The sequence below is a fragment of the Temnothorax nylanderi genome, unplaced genomic scaffold, assembly GCF_030848795.1.
Source record: "Temnothorax nylanderi isolate EJ_2023f unplaced genomic scaffold, tnyl_v1.0 TNYL_tig1146_pilon, whole genome shotgun sequence".
Classification (NCBI taxonomy): domain Eukaryota; kingdom Metazoa; phylum Arthropoda; class Insecta; order Hymenoptera; family Formicidae; genus Temnothorax; species Temnothorax nylanderi.
In genome coordinates this window covers 14637-35320 of record NW_027250208.1, presented here as the reverse complement: position 1 = coordinate 35320, position 20684 = coordinate 14637, and the positions used below count along the sequence as shown (strand labels likewise).

At 31.1% G+C, this 20684-nt stretch overlaps 3 protein-coding genes and 1 long non-coding RNA gene across 8 annotated transcripts; 2 read left to right on the top strand and 2 right to left on the bottom strand.

Moving 5' to 3' along the window:
* Positions 1-3512: 3512 nt before the first annotated feature.
* LOC139786782 (estradiol 17-beta-dehydrogenase 11) lies at positions 3513-11325 on the top strand. The gene is made up of 8 exons (XM_071725904.1): positions 3513-3570; positions 5454-5702; positions 6189-6313; positions 9341-9451; positions 9554-9715; positions 9817-9899; positions 9994-10110; positions 11017-11325. Exons 2-8 carry the CDS (start codon positions 5462-5464, stop codon positions 11165-11167), a joined length of 990 nt encoding a protein of 329 aa, XP_071582005.1. The 5' UTR covers positions 3513-3570; positions 5454-5461; the 3' UTR covers positions 11168-11325.
* LOC139786781 (chitinase domain-containing protein 1) lies at positions 9925-15093 on the bottom strand. Of its 3 annotated transcripts, none has more exons than XM_071725901.1 (7): positions 14847-15093; positions 12939-13091; positions 12658-12838; positions 12487-12596; positions 12246-12400; positions 11837-12169; positions 9925-11468 (listed from the first exon to the last, which is right to left on the bottom strand). In XM_071725901.1, exons 1-7 carry the CDS (start codon positions 14964-14966, stop codon positions 11327-11329), a joined length of 1194 nt encoding a protein of 397 aa, XP_071582002.1. In that variant the 5' UTR covers positions 14967-15093; the 3' UTR covers positions 9925-11326. The 3 variants fall into 3 exon arrangements, with proteins under 3 accessions (XP_071582002.1, XP_071582004.1, XP_071582003.1); XM_071725903.1 differs by lacking the exon at positions 14847-15093 and adding an exon at positions 13293-13440; XM_071725902.1 differs by lacking the exon at positions 14847-15093 and adding an exon at positions 13148-13286.
* A 301-nt stretch (positions 15094-15394) lies between these two features.
* LOC139786780 (uncharacterized) lies at positions 15395-16772 on the top strand. Its single transcript, XR_011722405.1, has 2 exons — positions 15395-15632; positions 15802-16772. It is a non-coding gene; the product is annotated as an uncharacterized lncRNA (long non-coding RNA).
* Positions 16773-17071: 299 nt separating this feature from the next.
* On the bottom strand, positions 17072-18871 carry LOC139786778 (putative nuclease HARBI1). 3 transcript variants are annotated; one of them, XM_071725899.1, is made up of 5 exons: positions 18668-18871; positions 18400-18633; positions 18173-18315; positions 17854-18031; positions 17072-17771 (listed from the first exon to the last, which is right to left on the bottom strand). In XM_071725899.1, exons 2-5 carry the CDS (start codon positions 18556-18558, stop codon positions 17136-17138), a joined length of 1116 nt encoding a protein of 371 aa, XP_071582000.1. In that variant the 5' UTR covers positions 18559-18633; positions 18668-18871; the 3' UTR covers positions 17072-17135. The 3 variants fall into 3 exon arrangements, with proteins under 3 accessions (XP_071582000.1, XP_071581998.1, XP_071582001.1); XM_071725897.1 differs by having other exon boundaries at positions 18400-18871; XM_071725900.1 differs by having other exon boundaries at positions 18191-18315; positions 18400-18871.
* Positions 18872-20684: the final 1813 nt, after the last annotated feature.

Sequence of the window (20684 nt, the reverse complement as noted above, 5' to 3'; positions counted from 1 at the left end):
TCTTTAATCTTGTGATTAAAATATTTCTTTGTAATAGTATAATTTTGTTAGAAAGATCCTTGATAATGGGAATACAAAGAAAAGTATACCACTTGGGTTTTATTTTTTAAAAGTAGTTGCACAAACAATTATTTTTCAAAGCGATATATATACTCGTATAGTCTCTTTGTAAATGGCGCAATTTAAAGATTCGTATATATTTTTGGAAAATACATATCTATCACTTGGGTTGAATAAGGGTAACGCAATTTTGTGATATAATAATCTTATTAAGAAAAATTAAAGCTACTACTACTACTTGGGTTATTTAACAACATACATATTGCTTGTGTATTTGGCGCCTTTTTTTAACTTTTTAAAAAGATAATTTTTTATTGAAACAAGCACGTGAGAAAAATTGATTATTGGATGGATGAAGGTTTCCTTCTTCTACATCTTGTATATGTTTGTTGGGGATACTATTTACATAATATCGCATAAAACGTTTTTATGGCATTAATATATGGCATATCGCCCTTATATTTCTCTCTCCTCTTCGTGCATCAAGTCAATTGTTGCGACCCAGTTTGGCAGCGTATCCTTTCACCAGTTTTAGGTGGGGAAGTGTTTCCATTCCACCTTCAATTTACCTACATTTCTCTCAATGAGAAGATCGCAAAACTTCGCATATGCGTTCTGTTAAGATTCACTTTAATAATTATTTACTCTATTTACAATATATATATCTTCTTTCATAAAAAAATCGTACAATAACAAGTTTTATTTAACAAATAAAAATATGTTTACATGTTCAAAGATCAAGTATTACAGTATAATCATGTTGAAGTATATCTGGAGGCGAGAGGTCATCATTATTTGGCAATGAAAAGCAAAGATATTTGCCAATATGAATTTTTCGCGCAGTTCAAGGATTTAGGCAAATCAAACGACTTTCTATGGGAAAGGTTAGTACCACGCAATATTTGCTGGAGGTTTATAGCGTCTAATTTACGCAATGTCACTTAATGGCAAAATTGTTTAGTTGACGAAAACTTTATGCAATGTCTCTGGAGAGATAATAAATGTATTAGAACATAAAAATTTTAGTTAACGCAATAAAAATAAATTTAGATTAATTAAGTTAAGTTAATAAATTTGGACTAAACGAGTTATATGTAAGAAAAATTACATTGTTTTATTTAAAAAATTATCGACGATGTTGATTTCTCATTAAAAAATGCATGGCAGTATAACTGTTCTCTTAGATACTTTTAGTAGATTCAACAAATAAAAAGTTATTTTTGTTAACAGTTTCTAGTAATTCATTTTGTGGACAAAGTTACAAAAAAGATTACATTATCACATAAATGCATATGAATTAATAATTTTTTTTTTAATATTGGCAAAAAATAAATGAAAAATAACGCGCGCAATATATTGTTGTGTTTTAGTTTATCAAAATTAAAAAAGTATATAATATGCAGTCATCGACTACTATATTTTTTCCGTCCAATGCTAAACAAGGAGGGCAATTTAGAGAACTTGTCGCAACGTAGATTTTGCAATGTATACCTACATTTGCCGTTATCATGTACAATGTAATCACAGGTTACGTACCGGAACGAAGTTTCACCGTATTCGTTTTAGCTACTTTCTTGACTGTACTATCTGTATTTAAAATAAAGCGAGTTTATATATAGATCTGCTTTAAGCAGAGAAAGATGAAAGTACAGAGAGAGTAACTGTAAAAAGTCCTCTCTCTCTCTCTCTCTCTCTCTCTCTCTCTCTCTCTCTCTCTCTCTCTCTCTCTCTCTCTCTCTCTCTCTCTCTCTCTCTCTCTCTCTCTCTCTCTCTCTCTCTCTCTCTCTCTCTCTCTCTCTCTCTCTCTCTCTCTCTCTCTCTCTCTCTCTCTCTCTCTCTCTCTCTCTCTCTCTCTCTCTCTCTCTCTCTCTCTCTCTCTCTCTCTCTCTCTCTCTCTCTCTCTCTCTCTCTCTCTCTCTCTGTCTCTCTCTCTTTCTCTCTCTCTCTCTCTCTGTCAAAGGAATAGATCTCTCGTTAATGATCCTTATACTGGTCATTAAAAATAAATAGAGGGAGTGTAATCTATGTAAGGTAGCCTGGACAAACTTAAAGAAGAGACGTTGAAGTGCGTTATATATACAGGGTGTCCCATTTTAAATGCCCCAAGCAAATATCTCGAAAATATGGAAGATACGGAAAATGTTCTAGACAAAAGTTGCATGTTTGAAGGGGGTTACATGATGAATATATGGACTTGATCTTGAGTGACCTTTTTCAAGGCCAGGTCATGTGATCGATATTTTCTTAAATGGAACTTGTTTTTTCCTTGAGATAAAAAGTTGTAGATCTCGTCGAGACGTTTTCAAACACTATAATAAAGCTTTCTTTCGTTAAGAATTTCTTGAGATAATTAAAATTTTGTTATAATATTTTTAATATAAAATATGAAATATCTGGTGAAGTATTCACTTTTCTACAACTTTACCTTCATATTTTATACGTAGAATAATGAAAGGAAGCGAATAATAATATTTTTACATCTGCAATTTTGCAAAATTGAATGCGTCTACAAGATGCAATCAAATTTTCAAATAATTTTTTCTGTTTTTTTTCTTACAATAATCGATTCCTTTCATTATTCTATGTATAAAAGTATCAAGGTAAAGTTATCAAAAAGTGAACACTTTACGAGATATTCATTATTTCATATTAAAATTTTAAAATGACAAAATTTGAAATATCTCAGAAAATTCTTAACAAAAGAGAGCTTTATTATAGTGTTTTGAAACGTCTTGACAAAATTCTACAAGAATATGCAATAAAGGGAAGTTCTATTAAAAAACATCGATCACATTGATTTGAAAAGGTCACTCAAGGTCAAGTCCATATTTTCATCATGAGGCCCCCTTCAAATCATGTAACTTTTTGCCTGAAACATTTTTTTGTATCTTCCATATTTTTTTTAGATATTTGCCTTGGCATTTAAAATGGGACACCCTGTATATACGATCATCAATATGCGAAATTCTTTGCTATGCTATTTTTTCTAATATTGTTGATGTTTTTATACAGATGACATGTAGACGATATGTATTTTGTAAAAAGTATATTTTATTTAAAAGAGTAACTGCGACGTCCTGCGGACTATTAGTTTCACTCGCGAATACCTCCTCTTATTAAAAATCTTACGTTCCCGCAATCTTGCACTCTCTCCAGTTATTTCTTGTCCCCATAGTCCTGACGGATCGCTTCGCGCTTGTACTATCGTCAAGACTTCATGATCTGACGTTTCCACAGGCACTCGGTAATTCGGGCGCACTAGAAGCCACAGTCAACATTTGCCGGTCACCTAGTGCGATTGTGAAGCATAGGACACACTTGATTTATTTTTGAAGACCGTGCGAGAAAGTTATAGTTGAAACGAATATGGTGAAACTTTGACACAGAACTTCTATTTTTGTATTCTCTGTACTTTTTGTATAAAAACATTATATACTGTGATTTCCGCAAAGCTGTGCGAATTACTGAGGGACCGAATATCGAATGCTTACACATTCCATCAAATAAAAGGTAATCAATTGCGAGATTGTTAGATTAAATATATTTTAAAAGGAATTTCAAATATATAATATATATCTATATATATATATATAATATTTTAAAAGTCTGTTTAAAAAGTACATTAAAATTTTTTTTTAATTATATGTGTACATATAACAAAAAGAAAAATAAAAAGTTAAAAAATTTATATTTGAAATATATTCAAAGTATATACTTAAAGAATAATATATAAAGAACAATATTTGCTATTTAATTACTACTAGTACTATTTAGGCACATTTTTTATTCATGCATTATGGAGGGTTAATTGCAAAAAGTTTAGAAATATACATTAAATATATTAGTAGCATTCTGTCATAAAAAGAAGAGAGTTTGAAGCAGAATAAAATAGAAACTAAATCAAGGAACATAGTATTATACAATATATAACATGAACTACAGTGTATTTATAATAATTTATACAATTTTTTAATTAATTTACAAATAAGAATTTAGTGTTTTGTGTTTTCATAGAAGATTTGAATGAAAGGTACAACTTTCCATCGTGCTAACTGGCTTTCACCAGTCAGCAGCCATCGCTGAATTTATCTAAAATGCTATGACTTGATGATCCTTGAATACATTTTCATAAATTACGACATGTAAATTGGCATAGGGAGATACGTGAAAATTTTAATAAAACAGATCGTAAATTCGCATTTTCGAAATAATACAGATATAAACATTTAAATTTTATTAATGTTTAAAGTCTTTAACCCGTTATTCGAATATTAAGGATCACTACAGGAGAAAAATACTGTTAACAATAATAAACGAATATTATTAAAGATATAAAATTCACTTTAGATCTAATAGTTCATGTCAAATTTCGGGATGGAATTCTATCTATAAAATTTTATACAACGTGGTTTTTTTATGTATGCGTATTTTGATATGTGTTTTATGTATTATTATATACAGGGTGTTCGAAATAAAAGTATCTATATAGCCGATGTAGTAGATTGGGTCAAACTGAGAGAAAAGTCATGTACCATTTTGCAAAATTCGCAAATATTTGGAATTGGGACGTCTCTTCTCGCCGCGCGCTTCTACTAGAGTAGATTGGCCGATCTTTTTCAAATTATTTCTTAGTAAGTATTGCGAATTTTGCAAAATGGTAACATGACTTTTCTTTTCAGTTTGACCCAATCTACTCCATCCTTTCGGCTGGATACTTTTATTTCGAACACCCTGTATATCATTTTTCAAATATTTTCTGTCTCACATTGTATATAAAATTATGAATAGAATTCTGTTACAAAGCCTTACTTTAAATTATGAATCTGAAGATTTTAATGTTGATCGTTGCCATAACAGGTTGCCGATTAATAATATTCTCCTAGCTATACTAATGCTCAAGCATATACTGAGTTGCAATATCTAACAGAATTAGAGCAGAAAACGGATTTAAATATTTTTATACATCTAATTATATATATATATATATATATATATATATATATTATTAGAAAATAATTATATATATATATATATATATATATATATATATATAATTATTTTCTAATGGAACGTAGATGTATAAAAATATTTAAACCCGTTTTCTGCTCTAATTCTGTTATATATATATATATTTGAGTATTTCTGCTCTAATTCTGTTATACATATATATATATATATATATAATTGAGTTTAATGTATAATATATATATATATATATTTGTGCCTTTCTTTATACATATATTTAACAATTATAATAAACTCAATTTTGTATTATTAATTAATCATATAATTTTATAATCATATATAATTTCGACAAAATACACTTATTATAGAATACACATTGATGATAATAATAATAATCGATAATTTACAATGTTTTTCGGCAATACTAGATCATAAAATGATGAATCTGAAGGAAGGCATGCATGTGATTTACGATTTATTGCTATTTATCGGCATGGCAATAGTTTATTTCACCAAGACTGTAGTGCTAACGCTAATTCCACGCCGATATCGAGCAAAATCGATCAAGGGTGAAATTGCTCTCGTTACGGGCGGTGCTAGCGGAATCGGCAAGTTAATTGCAATCAGATTTGCCAAACTCGGTGCACACGTAGTCGTTTGGGATATCAATAAAAACGGTGAGAGATAATTCCAACTAAATAATAATTTTTTTCTTTAAATAAAATCTTACACACTTACACATATGTATATGTATATATACCTAGATGTCTGAATCATCCGAATGCTAACTACATCTAAAAAAACAAAAAAATTAGTGTTTAGTTTTCACGCGTAAAATGTACCTACGAGTATGATAGCTACCATGTTGCGTCTGAAACAAATTATGCATGATAATCCATTATTAATTCTGTCAATTTTGTCTTGTTATTCTTTTGTTACCTGACTCTTCTGAACTAGTAGGTATTATTGTCGCAGTTACACAGTCGCATAATGCAAGTTTAATAATTTTTCTTGTATAAATGTGTATAAATGTATATACAAACATGTAGATAATATGTATATCTTTACAGTATATTTAAACACATTTGATTCAATTCCTTTCTAATAAATTTTAAGATAAGTATGTATATAAGCATAAATATATTCGTAAATGGTAAACGCAGGTCTTGCGGAAGTTGCAGAGGAGATTAGAAAAATTGGTGGAAAATGTTGGACGTATTATTGCGATATAGCTGACAAAGAGGAAGTGTATCATACAGCAAAAGTGGTACAGATTGAGGTCGGAAATGTGAGTAAAATGTTGATTAAACTTGAGAATTCTGTACCACAAAATTTAAGAATATTTTTCAGTCAAGATACGTAAAGATATCTTGCGTATCAGCGCTCCAGGATTCTCTTTTTTTTTTAATTAACAGCAAATTGTTATATATACTAGAACTGCATGAACAATCGAAATAAACAATAATTTTGCTTTACCTATTCATATTTCTCCCTCTCTCCTTTCCCCCCTCTCTTTCTCTTTCTGACACACATTATTATACATATACGCACCGTTGTAGAGTAAATATAATGTAAATGTGTTATTTCATTCGCGTAAAATAATAAATTGTGTGGAATCGAAATAGTTAAAGATTTGAAAAATAGATACTGGAATTTTGGTCTAATCTTTTTGAAGACTTATAATATCCGTGTCGACGAGCTGTTAATTTAAAGAAAGAGAGAATTCTGGAGCGCTGATGCGCAAGATATCTTTACGTATCTTGACTGAAAGATATTCTTAAATTTTCTGATCGTGCCCGGTAAAAAATTTTTTATATAAAAACATATCTAAATATATATAATCATATAATATTATATAAAATATGTTCATATATGTTTTTTTTCTTGTATAATCTCTGTTCGTATGTTACAAGAAAAATAATAAGAAAAAGAATTGGAAAATAATTAAAAGTATAATTTTTGCATTGTTTTTTTTATTGTTTTTGCATTGTTCATTTATTTGCCTATATATGTTTATTTATAATCATATATAAATGTAACAATACATATAAAATATAATTATATATAATTATATATGAGCAAATTTTTCACATTTGCACAAACTTTATTTTTTTGTAAAAAAAAACAATGCAAAAATTATCCTTTTAATTATTTTCTTATTATTTTTTTGTACATATAAACAGAGATTATATAAGAGAAAAAAAACATAGTACGGAGTGTATGGACATATATAGACATATTTTATATAATATTTTATATAGATAATATTATATAATATTATTAAATTGTAAGTGTAGTTGTATTAATTTATTTTACTAATAGGGGAGACCGGGGCTAAACCGCCAGTTTTTTTTCGGTGCCGATTTTTAACAAGAAAATAAATAATTTTAGTTAAATGTGGTATACCACTGTAAAGAGTGAACCTTTAGCTACAAAATTTATATAGGAAATTTTTATCTATGTTGCTTTGTTTAACCGGTATAGAGCAAAAACGACAACGGTGGAAAAATTGAAATCTCAAAAATGCCGGGGTTGAACCGCCACCCCCCCGGGGCTAATCCGCCACCCTGCATTTTCAATACATATACGTACATCTAATCCTGAAAAATGATAGGATACATTTTAATAATTGTTTTTTAAGAGAAAAATATAAAAATTTATTTAAAATTTTTATGCAAAACATTATTAAAAAATAATTGTTTTACCTATTCCATAAAACAATTTAGGCACGTGAATACAGAGGTTAACCAAATCGTAAACTCCCCAACGGCACGTTACATTGTCAACGCGGGCAACCACGGGGAATACGCGTGACGGCGTTCCGGTGCCATAGGATCAGCGCGGACCCTCGAGCAACCTAACCAAGCCGCGTTTCTCGCGGGGGAGCGATAAATAGCGACAGGGGGGTTAGAAAAGCTCGCGGTGGAGCGCGACCATTTTACCGACTCGACGGCGTCCTCGCGCCGATTCCTCGACGCGCCGACGACGACGACGACGACGGCCATGACCACCACGACGACGACGGCCACGACCACCACGACGACGACGACAACGACGACGACGACGACGACGATGACCACCACCGACACCACCACCACTACAACGGCGGCGACAATGACGCCGAGACGATGCGGCGAACGCTGGACGATGCGGTCGCACGCGCGACTGTCACTGACACAACGACCAACAACGACGATTTATCGCGGCCGGGAGTCGGGACGATCTACAGCGCGCGCGGCATGTCAACTCTCGCGCGGAAATCGCGGGATCTCAGAGCCGTGCCGTGCCTCGCCGTACCTCGCCGACGTGCCGTGAGCGTGAGCGATCTCGAAAACAACGGTCCGCCATCTTTTCGGTCGGCCAAAACACCCGTTTTGCGACGATACGTGCGTATCATTTCCCTCCTACACAAACTGACGCACGTGCAAGGGAAGACAGAATCACGCTCGAGGGAAACCTAACCTGAAATCGCCGTGAGCTGAAGTCGTGCGCCCGGCGCGCCACAGTGACGAGACTGGCGGACCAGCCCCGGGTGCTTACTGGCGGATAAGCCCCAAACATAAGTTTCAGGTTTGATCGCCCACGAAATATTAGACATCAACGATAATGAAAAAACTACACTGGATTCGTGTTCAGCATGCATTACTCTTTATAATCACGTACCTCGAGATTTGGAGAGCAAACATTATTGCAGATATTACAATATTTCCACGCGCAGAAAATTTCACTTTCACCTTCCGAAAACACGTTTGCCCTCGTAAAAATCATAACACGGCAGGTAACCTGCCGAAACTCCGTTGGTCACATGGGTACCATAAGCAGCGTTTACAATGTTAATAGCGAGTTCGCACAATATACAGGTTCCGAGATATTTGATTTGGCGGTTCAACCCCGTTGGCGGTTTAGCCCCGGTCTCCCCTATACATTGTAATGTAAAAATATTGAATTAATTGTAAATTAATTACAAGAGCAGACGTTTTGTATAGAACTTTGAGTTACTGACGCGATCCTGATTATCGTGTTATAGTGACTGACTTTGTGATTATCGGTTCGCACACAGCGGACAATTTTCATTTTTATAGCAAAGCACGCCATGACTAAAGAATTAATATAATGTAACTATTGTAACTTTTACGTTAATTTTCAATTCTTTCAATGTCTTATTACGATTATTAAAAATACGTTGGCAATTAATGTATGTATGGTTTAAATTTTTCTTGAAAAATAATTTTTTTATAAAATTGATAAGATAAAATATGAAAATTTATCTATATAATATTATCTTTAGGTAAAAAGTGAACAATTTTTTCCATAGGTGAGTCTGTTAATAAATAATGCTGGATATGTATACGGGAAGACTTTTATGAAATTGCCCGACTGCGAAATTGAAAAAACTTTCAAAGTGAATATTCTGTCACATTATTGGGTGAGTGTTAATTTTAAAGAAATTTGAGTTTTTCAAGTTTTTTTATAAAGGTTATTATACAAAACTTTCGATTTATATATTTTATTTAGTATTTCTCCACAGATTACAAAGTCATTCTTGAAAGATATGATGAAAAATAATCATGGTCACATTGTGACGATAGCGAGCGTCGCTGGACTTTTAGGGATTTACAATTGTACGGATTATTCTGCAACAAAATTCGCCGCCATTGGATGCCACGAGAGTCTCTTCACCGAACTCAAAGTGCGTAAGAATATCCAATTATCGAGTAAAGCAAATAGTTTTTATGTCATTTTTATCACTTTCTTATTACAATTATTTTATTATTATCAATATATTTTAAGGTACATGGATACGAAGGAATTCATATGACTTTAGTTTGTCCCTATCTTATTAATACGGGAATGTTTAATGGAGTGAAACCTAGGTTCGTGAAAATATATAATGCGATATTCCTGGAGAGAAAATTATACATTTATTTATAATACATAATGTACTTTATAATAAAATAATATTTCAAGATTGATGCCGATGCTTGAACCGACATATGTTGCCGAAGAAGTGGTCACAGGTGTATTAGCGAACGAGACGTTGATAGTACTACCTAATATTCTAAGATATTTACTGCCATTTAAAAGGTGAGTTTATAATAATAAAACTTTAATGACCTTGACATATGTTGTCAAAGACGTAACTCTAATTAACTTGCAAAAGATTTTAGTCGTTAATCGATCTATTTACTAAAAAGTTATTAACAAATAAATTGAATCATACAGACGTATGTTGAATGCCATAACTTACCGAGCTTTATCGAGTACAGAGAATTCTACGTTATTTGCATATATACATTTTATAATGAGTAAAGCTTACGCGGAGGAGAAGTTTCCTTTCCCTGCACTTCGAAAAAGTTCTAACCTAATCTAAACCTATTTCAAATTTGAAACTAAAATTAAGTTTGGGTTAGGTTAAAATTTTTTCAGGAAGAATACAGAGAGCGAAGCTCCTTCATCTAAGCATATATTATTTAAATATATGTATACATGTAAATTGTTTATTAAAAATTATTAAGGAATAAAATAAACCATACAAATACATGTATAATTTATTATGCTTTACTGACAATGAGTATGAATTAATAATTCATTACGTATTTAGCTGAATTTTGATTTTAATCACCGTAAACTTGTAGATGCTATTTTCAATATTATGACAAATATATATCTGAAAATATCAACGAAATAAATAATCGTAATTTATTATAATTTGCAACTGTCTATCGCTTTCTTTTTACTTTCTAATACAAAGTCGAAAATCCATGAATGTACATTGTCCGAAGCACCGAAGAGAACGACTACTTTTAATTGTTAACAACTCTTTAGTAGACAACGAACAATGGCTAAAATTTCTTAAATATTAGAGCTATTTTTGATAATATATGTCAAAATCATTAAAATCAGTGAAATCGCTCTTAATATATGCAGTTTTACTAAATAAATAAACATATATACATATATATTGAAGTTATTGATATTGTTATTTATTAGCTTATTACCGATGAAAGTGAGCTGGGCATTAATGTATCACATTTTAAAAGGACCACAGATCATGATGACATTCAAAGGTCGTGACTCGAACGATAAAGATAATAATGATAATAATAGTACAACGAATTATAAAGATAGATGCGTGCGTTAAAGTTATACGAGGCACAATACATATATTTTTCATCAATAATACAGAAATTTATATATGATTATTGAAATATTTTGTCGCTTTCTCTTATGTACATGCATCTTTATATACATAGATATCACAAAATTTTTGTTATATAAAATGGAAAGTTATGTAACTTACTTATAATAAGTCATAAAAATAATTCAATCCTTGACCTAATTCCCAAATCGAGATTCCTGTACCCAATTCGTTAGCAAGTTCTAATCGAGTTTGAATGGAATATAACGTAGGGTAGAAGACATAGCTATTACCTGTGGCTAATCTGAAATAAATACATCAATTTATAAATATAATATTAAAAAAAGTTTTTTTTACATTTTTTATATTAATTATAAATAAGAAAAAGAAAGAAAGAAAAAGAGGAAAGAAGAGAGAGAAGGAAAGAAGGCACAGAAAAAAAGAAAATAGAAAAGGATAAGAGAAAAGAGAAGGATAGAAAAGTCACAGAATATAAGAAATTGATGATTGGGGGGAAAAAAGGGAGAAGAAAACAAGGATAAGTAGAAAGAAGGAAAGGGAGAGGGAAAAGGAGGAAAATAGATGAAGAAAAAATATAGGAAAGGAGTGAAGAGACAAACGAGACTGAAAAAAAGAAAGAGAAAGAATAGATAGATTGTAATAAAATATTACTTTGGTTCAAAGAAATGCTCTTTGCTGCTGTCATCCCAATGAATCTTTCCTTTGAATGATTTCAGTATATCCAAATATTCAGAGGCGAGAATTGCCCTGCCACCCTCTGGTGTATAATTATAACCATAGAAGTTAATACCTAATAAAATTTGAGATCGTCTAGGATCGTCTTTCTCTGGAGCTAACAATTCTATACATTGTCTGGCCCAATCGAGAGGACTATTCGGACCTGGTTTTTGAATACTCGAATAATCATAAGTCATAAGCGAAAAGGCATTTACATATAATGCTAATTCATCAAACTGTTGCTTTGAAAACAATTCAACTTGTGCACTAAAAACAAACAACTTGTATAAGTAAAAAAATTAAATTTATGTTTTTTATATGTATTTTAAAAAGTATTAAGTACCCTCTAGATGGTGGCACTGCTAATATAATATCTAAATTATGTTTCTTCAACTTTTGTGCAATGGATTTGACTATAGAAGTAACAATTTGTAAATTTGCACCTGCAAATACAAACTGATTCCATATTTCTAAAACATATCCGTCGAAATGGAAGGTCTAAATATAAAATTTTTATGTTTTATATTTTAATAGATAGAGAATATGCAATAATATATATATAAAAATTTTATTAATGTATATACCTTGGCAGTATCTAAGAGAGATACTATTAATTGAGTTTGACTCTCTTTATTACCATATATCCTAATAATGTCGTCGATTGACCAATGTTCAAATAATACCCTAGGTATAACTAAAAATAGTAATAACATCAGTATAGAATTATAATCATACTTCAATTATTTTCAACTTACGCTTTACGATATGATTAACATTGTTCTTGGCTCTCATTTCCTTTATCCACTTAGTCTGGATAGAATTAATGGACAATTGATAGGTTGATGTATTACCAAAAGGAAAAGCCAACCATACTGGAGATACCATTGTAAACTTGCCATGAAATGTTTTGGAAATCTCAAAACCGTTTCCATTCCACTGTAAAATTGAATTATATTCAATGTAAATATATTATTGGATTTCATTTTTATGATTTTATAGAACTAGGCAATGTTACAATAACTATGTAATTACTCACGGGTGTACAATATCCTAGGACATTTCTCTTAAATCTTCTATGCTCAGTATTTTGAAAATATCGACCAGATTCATGAAGAATGTCCTGTTGTTTAGGATTTTCCATTACCAAGTTTCTTTGGAAAACATCTTGGTCCACCGGGCCTTTGTACAACTTACAAAATTTATAAAATTTATAAAATAAGGAACTGCTTATTTTTATATACATACATATCGCACATCTAGAAGAACTGTCACAACTCAGAAATTTGCAATTTTCAGGAGAAAGAAAAAACATATTTAATTCAATTTTTTTTAATTGTGAGATAACTAACATAATTACAATTACAATATTTTGTTATAATGAAACTTATACTGTTTCCTAAAGAAATCTGATGTGATTCATTTAGTAATTCACTTGATGACACTATTCATTCAACGACTATAACGTAACCAATTTAAAAGAATAATGAAATTTCTGCTCCGTTCTGCAGCAGACTTCGCATATAACCTTATGACACTATTATGGCTGCGTTCGGAAACGTCACCCGAGTGCACACGAGTATACTCCCTTCTCTTTCTATCTCAGCGAGTTAGAAGGAGAAGGGAGTATACCCTTGTGTACCCGGGTGACGTTTCCGAACGCAGCCTATAGCACATAGGTAACATTTTAGGCATACTTTTTATAGGCTTTCAAAATCGAAATTTTTTTAATTGTGTGTGTGACGGTATTCTTCTAGGGGTGAAATATATATATATATGTATATAAATTATTACTAATTATTAGTAAATTTATATAAACTAAATTTATTAGTAAAAATATTAAAAGACAAGATATTTGATACTAATAAATAGATAGATAAACTTTATTGTTTCCTCATATAAATAAGTTAATAGATAATTATACAACTATACTAATAAATACCCGGATAGTCAAATCGCGGTTCAGAACAAATTTTGAAAGTGCTACAAATTTTATTGATAGAAATGTCAGTAGAAATATAAAAGAATTATAAGAGAATTTGCTAATAGGGAGTCTGTTCTTTATTGCCACACTAGATTGCACTAAAACTTTCTTTCTTGCTTTCGCCAACTTTAAACATACTATTTTATTTTAAGTATGTACAATGAGTATGTGCACTAGTGCACTAGTACAACTATAAAGAATAGATCTAGAATATGATGGTAGATTGACTGCAGAAACTGAGCAGAATCTGCTGTTTTGTAATGATGTACAATTCCATTTAAATGTTTACGAAAAAACAGATTTTGTTCGGTTTCTGCTGACAATCTGCTGTCAGATTATATTGACAGGCGGTGCTAGCAAAATATGAGTTTAATGCAAACACTGATGACATTATATCAATTATTACGTTTTTATTAAAGCATTTAAGCAATATAATTATAATTAGTATAAAAGTATTAATAATATTTATATTGCTTCTGTTGCAATATCTGAGCAAGTCTGTTGCCAATCTGGTGTCATACTGTGAGCAGTTTACTTATTGAGATACTCATTGATCTTTTGTATTTTTGAAAAGTTTCTTATATAATTTTGTGTTAAATATTTATGATAAATATTTATTTTAATTATCGTATAATTAAAATTATATTATAACCTCTATCACTTTGTTCTTTTATTTCAATTAAATAAAACAATTAATATTAAATTGCATGCAGTTCAATAAACAGTTTGTTAACAAGACATACAATTCGCAAAGAATTTATATCAATCATTACGTTTTTATTAGAGTATTTTAGTAATATAATTATAATTAGTATAAAAGTATTAGTAATATTTATATTTAGCCTTTATTCTTTCTAAAATCTTATATTGTACAATACATATATATAAAATATTATTAAATTTTACGCTTTTATTGTAACATGCATATAAATGGGAATAAAATATATTTTCTTTGATACTTACTTTATTGTTATGTTTTCCTTTCTCTTTCTTATTATTCTTTTCTGTTGGTGGTAACAGAGTACCGAAACATAATTCAGTAAGAAATAATATTGCGATTAGAATAATCTTATTCATACTCATATTGAGTAACAATTACATATTAATACATCAAATTATATTTGACATATTCCTTATGTGACTGAGGATTACTGAGGAACACTGAGGAAAATACGGTAGCCTTCCTACCTTTTTGGTTATTGGCTCAGTGTTGCCAACTCGGATCGTCATTAGAGGGCTTCGTGAAATTCCGCTTAAAACCACTAAACTTCTCTGCGTTCTTTTTCATCAAGGCTGCGTTCGTAAACCTTACCCTGCGGGGTAAGGTAAACTTCACGGGGAATAATCACGTGACCGTGTAAGGTAAAATGCCCAATACTTGGACAAAATGAAAATTTAGACCTATACTTATGGCGAATTCGATTGGCGTGCACTCGCTCCGTTCCAGTGGCTAGTAACTTTTTGTTACTACGCGCACGTGCTCGGAGTGCGTAGTTCTATACTGACCCGAGTGCGGTCACTTGCACTGATCTGGGAGCGTTCACTTGCACTGACCCAATGCAGTGCAACTAGTAACTTCTTCAATGCCTACATGTGCAACGTGCGACGTTCGTAACCTTGAAAACCATTTTCAACTTAACCTTTAACGGCTTTTAAACGACCGTTTTAACCGAGCTAATAAGTCGGCTGAAGTATATTATTTTATAATACGGTATAAAAACTTTTATTTACAAAAGTGAAACATTATAGGTATGTAAAATAAAGAGAAATATCTACAAGAGAGTTAAGATTTTTTTATATTGAGATCAATATTACTAGTTTATGACATCTTATAGCACCTTTATTGTATATTGTGTAATATATATTTTTGTATAATTACAACTTCAAATATGTTATACTTTATACTTTCTATTATTAGTTACAGATTTTCAAAGAAAAGCATGGCTGCTAGCAAAGATAAGGATCCATCCCTCAAAGATAAGAACGAATTAACAACTGCTTGGTGTGACGAAAGTACACGCTTATAAGTTGCTTTCCATTTACATCAAAACTCAGATAAATCTCACTTCTGTCTTTCTTCAACATGAATGTTGAAGAAAGACAGAAGTGAGATTTATCTGAGTTTTGATGTAAATGGAAAGCAACTATTATTAGATAAATATGAGCAATATTTACCTTTAATTGGGCCTATGAAACGATTTAAATGTAAAAAATCAATGTGGATACAAATATCTAATGATATCTTAACAGAACTAAACATTGCACGAAGCAGTACGCAATGTGAGAATCGTTACAAGACTATTTTGAAACGTAAAATGCAATCTGTAAGAAGCAATCAGCAATCAGGTGCGAAACGAACAAGAGTGGATTTTGAAGAAGAATTAAACAAGATAAAGGCAATAGATGACAGCTTGGAGCCTGAGGTAATGCAAGGTCCTGGGAAAATTATTGAAAAGCAACAAGAAAATATAGCAATGGATCGCAAAGTCACGAAGTCACAAAAGGCACCGAAAAAAATGTCTATAAGTGAGACTTTATTACGCATTCAGGAAGATAAAGAAAAGAAGAGAGAAAGAAGACATACAGAGAAATTGGATATATTACGTAGCTTTATGAAAATATTTTCAAATGATACAATTGATTCAAATCGAGATTCAACAACAGACAATGATACAATTGATTTAAATCAAGATTCAAGTAGTGATTAGAAACAGCATACTTTTTTACACATTATACTTTATGTAATCTGAAAAAGTTATAAGTAGTTATACAATATTATCTTACTATTTTGTTCATTATATGATAACTAAAGACTGTTTCCTTATTAATATAATGCTAAAGACTGTTACGTAAAAACTAAAGACTAAAATACTAAAGACTATGATGGAATACTAAAGACTGTTTCTTTATATGTGATGTATTACTAAAGACTAAATACGTTATGTATTACTTAAGTTTTTTTATATAATGTAAAATGTTTTATGTAAAGAAATTTTTTAGTTTTTTTACATTATTTGATAGTACAAAGTACTTTATGCTAATTTTGAAAGAAAAAAATATATTTATTTTATTAAAGTGCGTTAATAATATAAAAGAAACAATGTATGTATTAAAAAAGTATTATTTTCTTTAAAATATAAATTTAAGTATTTTAAGTTTATATAGTATCTATTAAGTAAAAGAATAAATTTTATTTTGTGTTCTGTAAAAAGTTTTATTTGTGCATACATGTTTATTTGTGTTACATTTTCACTAATTAAAAGCCAATAAATTACAAATAATGTCTCTTTTTACCTCACCTTCCAGCCTATCGTTCGGATTCTGCTCATTATAAACCTGCCTCTCATTACATTCTACGTCTTCCTCAATATTATCTAAATGATCATTGTTCAAAATACACAAATTATGTAACACACAACATGAAATTATAAAATTAGCAGAACGTTTAACTGTGAGAAAATCTAGTTGCATTAACTGCCTGAATCTTTGTTTTAATAATGCAAACGCATTTTCTATCTTAACTCTTGTTTGAGAAAATTTAAAATTATAATTTCGTTGAAGGGCTGTAAGATTGCCGTAATCTCTGTACGGGGTTAATAAATATTTTTTTAAAGGATATGCCGCATCGCCTAATAAGTGATAATTTTCTGATATATTTTGTATTTCATTACTTAAAAATGATAATTGGAATATTCTTGCGTCATGTATTTTACTAGGAGGACCGGTAAAGACATCTAAAAATAATTTATTGGCATCACAAACTGCTTGTAATGTCAGAGATGGAAAATCATGTCTATTAACGTAAGTACTCTTAATTTTTTTAGCAGGCGTTCTAATTTTAATAAATGTTCCATCGATGCATCCGAGGACCCCAGGAAATCCACTTATCTGAAACAAAGTTATTTTATAAATGTTTAAACATATAACTTTTAAAACATATCTTTTAGCATATAATAACAATATTAATTACTTCTTCAAATTCACGAGCAACCTCTCTTTTTCTATCTTCTGTAGCAGGCATTTTTATTATATTTGGAGCAATATTAAGTAAAAATGTCATAACATTCGAAATGATAGCATGAAACGTAGATTCTGCTACATTAAATCTGGATGCAACGTCCCGTATCACGGATTTGTTTCCTGCAAACCTACAAATATAATATAAACATTACTATTACGTACCTATATATGCATTAACTACATGAGTATATATATATATATACTCATGTAGTTAATATACATATGTATATATGCGTGTGTATGTATATATATATATAAGAAATATACACCATAAAAATGATAATAACTGAATATTACTGTTTATAGTACTGCGCCCACCATGTTCTTGCAATGTATTGAAAATTTCGGAATTTTCATACATATTGTGTAATTTATCAAATGTACTCCGTTGTAAACGAAAGTGTCGCTGAAACTTTAAGCAAAAGTTACTTTACATGTACATCTTACATTACAAATGTTTAAAATGTAAATTGAAATTACGTATGAAGAAACATACCTCTTTATCAGAATATTCATTGATAATATCTATCATATTCCGAACTTTTGGAATTTGCTGTCGCATTTCATGTTGCATTATTAATGCCATCATTTCCTCGTCACTAGAACTGCTTGAACTGTTTAACAGTTCATCTATGAGCAATAGTTCAGCTGCCATTTTTTTCTTTATATTTATCCTTTGTGTGTAGCCTTGTTTTATCCTTTGTATTTATATCCTTTAATTGTATTTAACCTTTAATTGTATTTAACCTTTAATTGTATTTAACCTTTAATTGTATTTATCCGTATCTATTCTTTGTATTTATCCTTTAATTGTATTTATCTTGTATTTATCCTTCGTACATATCCTTTTTACCCATTCTCTATTTCACTCTCTTTTAACAAAAAAATATTTCTACATTCGCACTGAACCGCACTGATAAATTTGTCAGTGCAGTTCAGTGCCTTCCACACTAGTGCAGTGGACCTCAACCGAACGTACAAGTAGCACTGGACTATGGTAGTGCAGTTCAATCGAACACGTTTTCACTAGCACATGTTTTCAGTGCACTGTCAACCGAACACATGTAGATTCTGAACCAGTGGAGGGCAAGCCAACCGAACACTAAATACTGACAGAGGGCGCACTCAGTGCGCACTAGTGCGCACTAGTGCTTCCAATCGAATTCGCCATTTAGACACTCAAAAACCTACTTTTATGGTAAAATAAAAAATATTCAATTGAAAAATAAAATAGATTAGTATTGCGAACACTTTTTTGAATAACATATAATTTTTATTAATACTTATTTCAAAAAATTGAATAAAAATGGTCAATTTGAAATTTCACCTTAAGCCCCATAAGAGCGACATAATTTTTCTTGTATTTTTACATTTTTGTTAATTGTGTTTATACTGTTACAATAAGTCCGATGCATTTATATATATAAGTTGTGATATTATCTGATAGTTTTTATATTACTAAACAATGTTTCCAATATAATAATATTACAAAAATAATTATTTCTTTGGAAATTAGCTGTCCAAGTATACGTTCGATAATCGTAGTAGTTGGACACACGCGACGCTCGTGTCCAACTTCAGATCATAGGCACTGATATATCAATGCAGTACTTGGACACGTTTCTCCGGGATTTTGTTTGTACAATTTTTAGTGAAAAATGTTTACAAAAAGTGTTCTCTAATAACTATTAGTGTTGTGGAATATTTAATATTTACTTACGGACTGAAAAAAAACATCAAGAAAAAAAATTTCGCACCTTCGTACCAAATAACCTCAAAATCCAGAACTTGACTTGGCAAGCATTTGGTAGTCAGGATGGCTAGGAAGAAAATTAATGAGAAAACTGTAAAAGAGACTGCTAAGAAGAAGAAGAAGAAGAGTGCAAGTGGTCAGTATCGTAGAGCTGTAGCTAAAAAGAAGAGAAGTGAAAAAAATTACAGTGTTGAAACTCTTCAAGCTGCTCTCAATGCAATGGGCGAAGGGCTGACTCTCCGCCAAGCTGCTCACAGTTTTGGAGTACCAAAGAGTACTATTTTTTTAAAATCAAAGTATAACTCACCACTTGAGTGTAGGAAGGGACCAAAAACTGTGTTGAGTGCGGAAGAAGAAAATGAAATTGCAAGTTGGATAGTGTTCTGTGCAGATAGTGGTTTTCCTGTGAATAAAACAAGACTCCTTAACTGCGTACAAAAATATTTCAATAACAAAGCTAAGACTCCTTTCAAGAACAATCGTCCTGGGCAACACTGGTATCGAGCTTTTATGAACAGACATCCAAATCTGAGTACCAGAATAGCACAAAATCTGACTTCTACCAGAGCAGCCGTCACTGAAGTAGACCTTCGAAACTGGTTTGCAAAAGTCAAACAATACCTTGACACAAAAAACTTGCTGCATATAGAACCACACCGAGTATTCAACTTGGACGAGTCTGCGTTTATGCTTGTTCCTAAGGACAACAAAGTGATAACAGAGAAAGGTGTTAAGGCTCCATATCAAATAGTGTCCGGTAACGAGAAAGCCAGTTTAACAGTATTATTTACTGTTGCTGCTTCTGGAGTAATGCCACCTCCCATGATTTTATTTGATCTGAAAACGTCGCCAAAGAAGAATGTTTTGGACCAAATACCAAGAGGCTGGGGAGTAGGAAACACGGAACGTGGCTGAATGACAGGTGAAAGCTTTTACAGTTATATAAGTAATGTATTTTACAAATGGCTACAAGAGAACAATTACGTGTTTCCTATTATCTTATATGTAGACGGACATAGCTCACATAT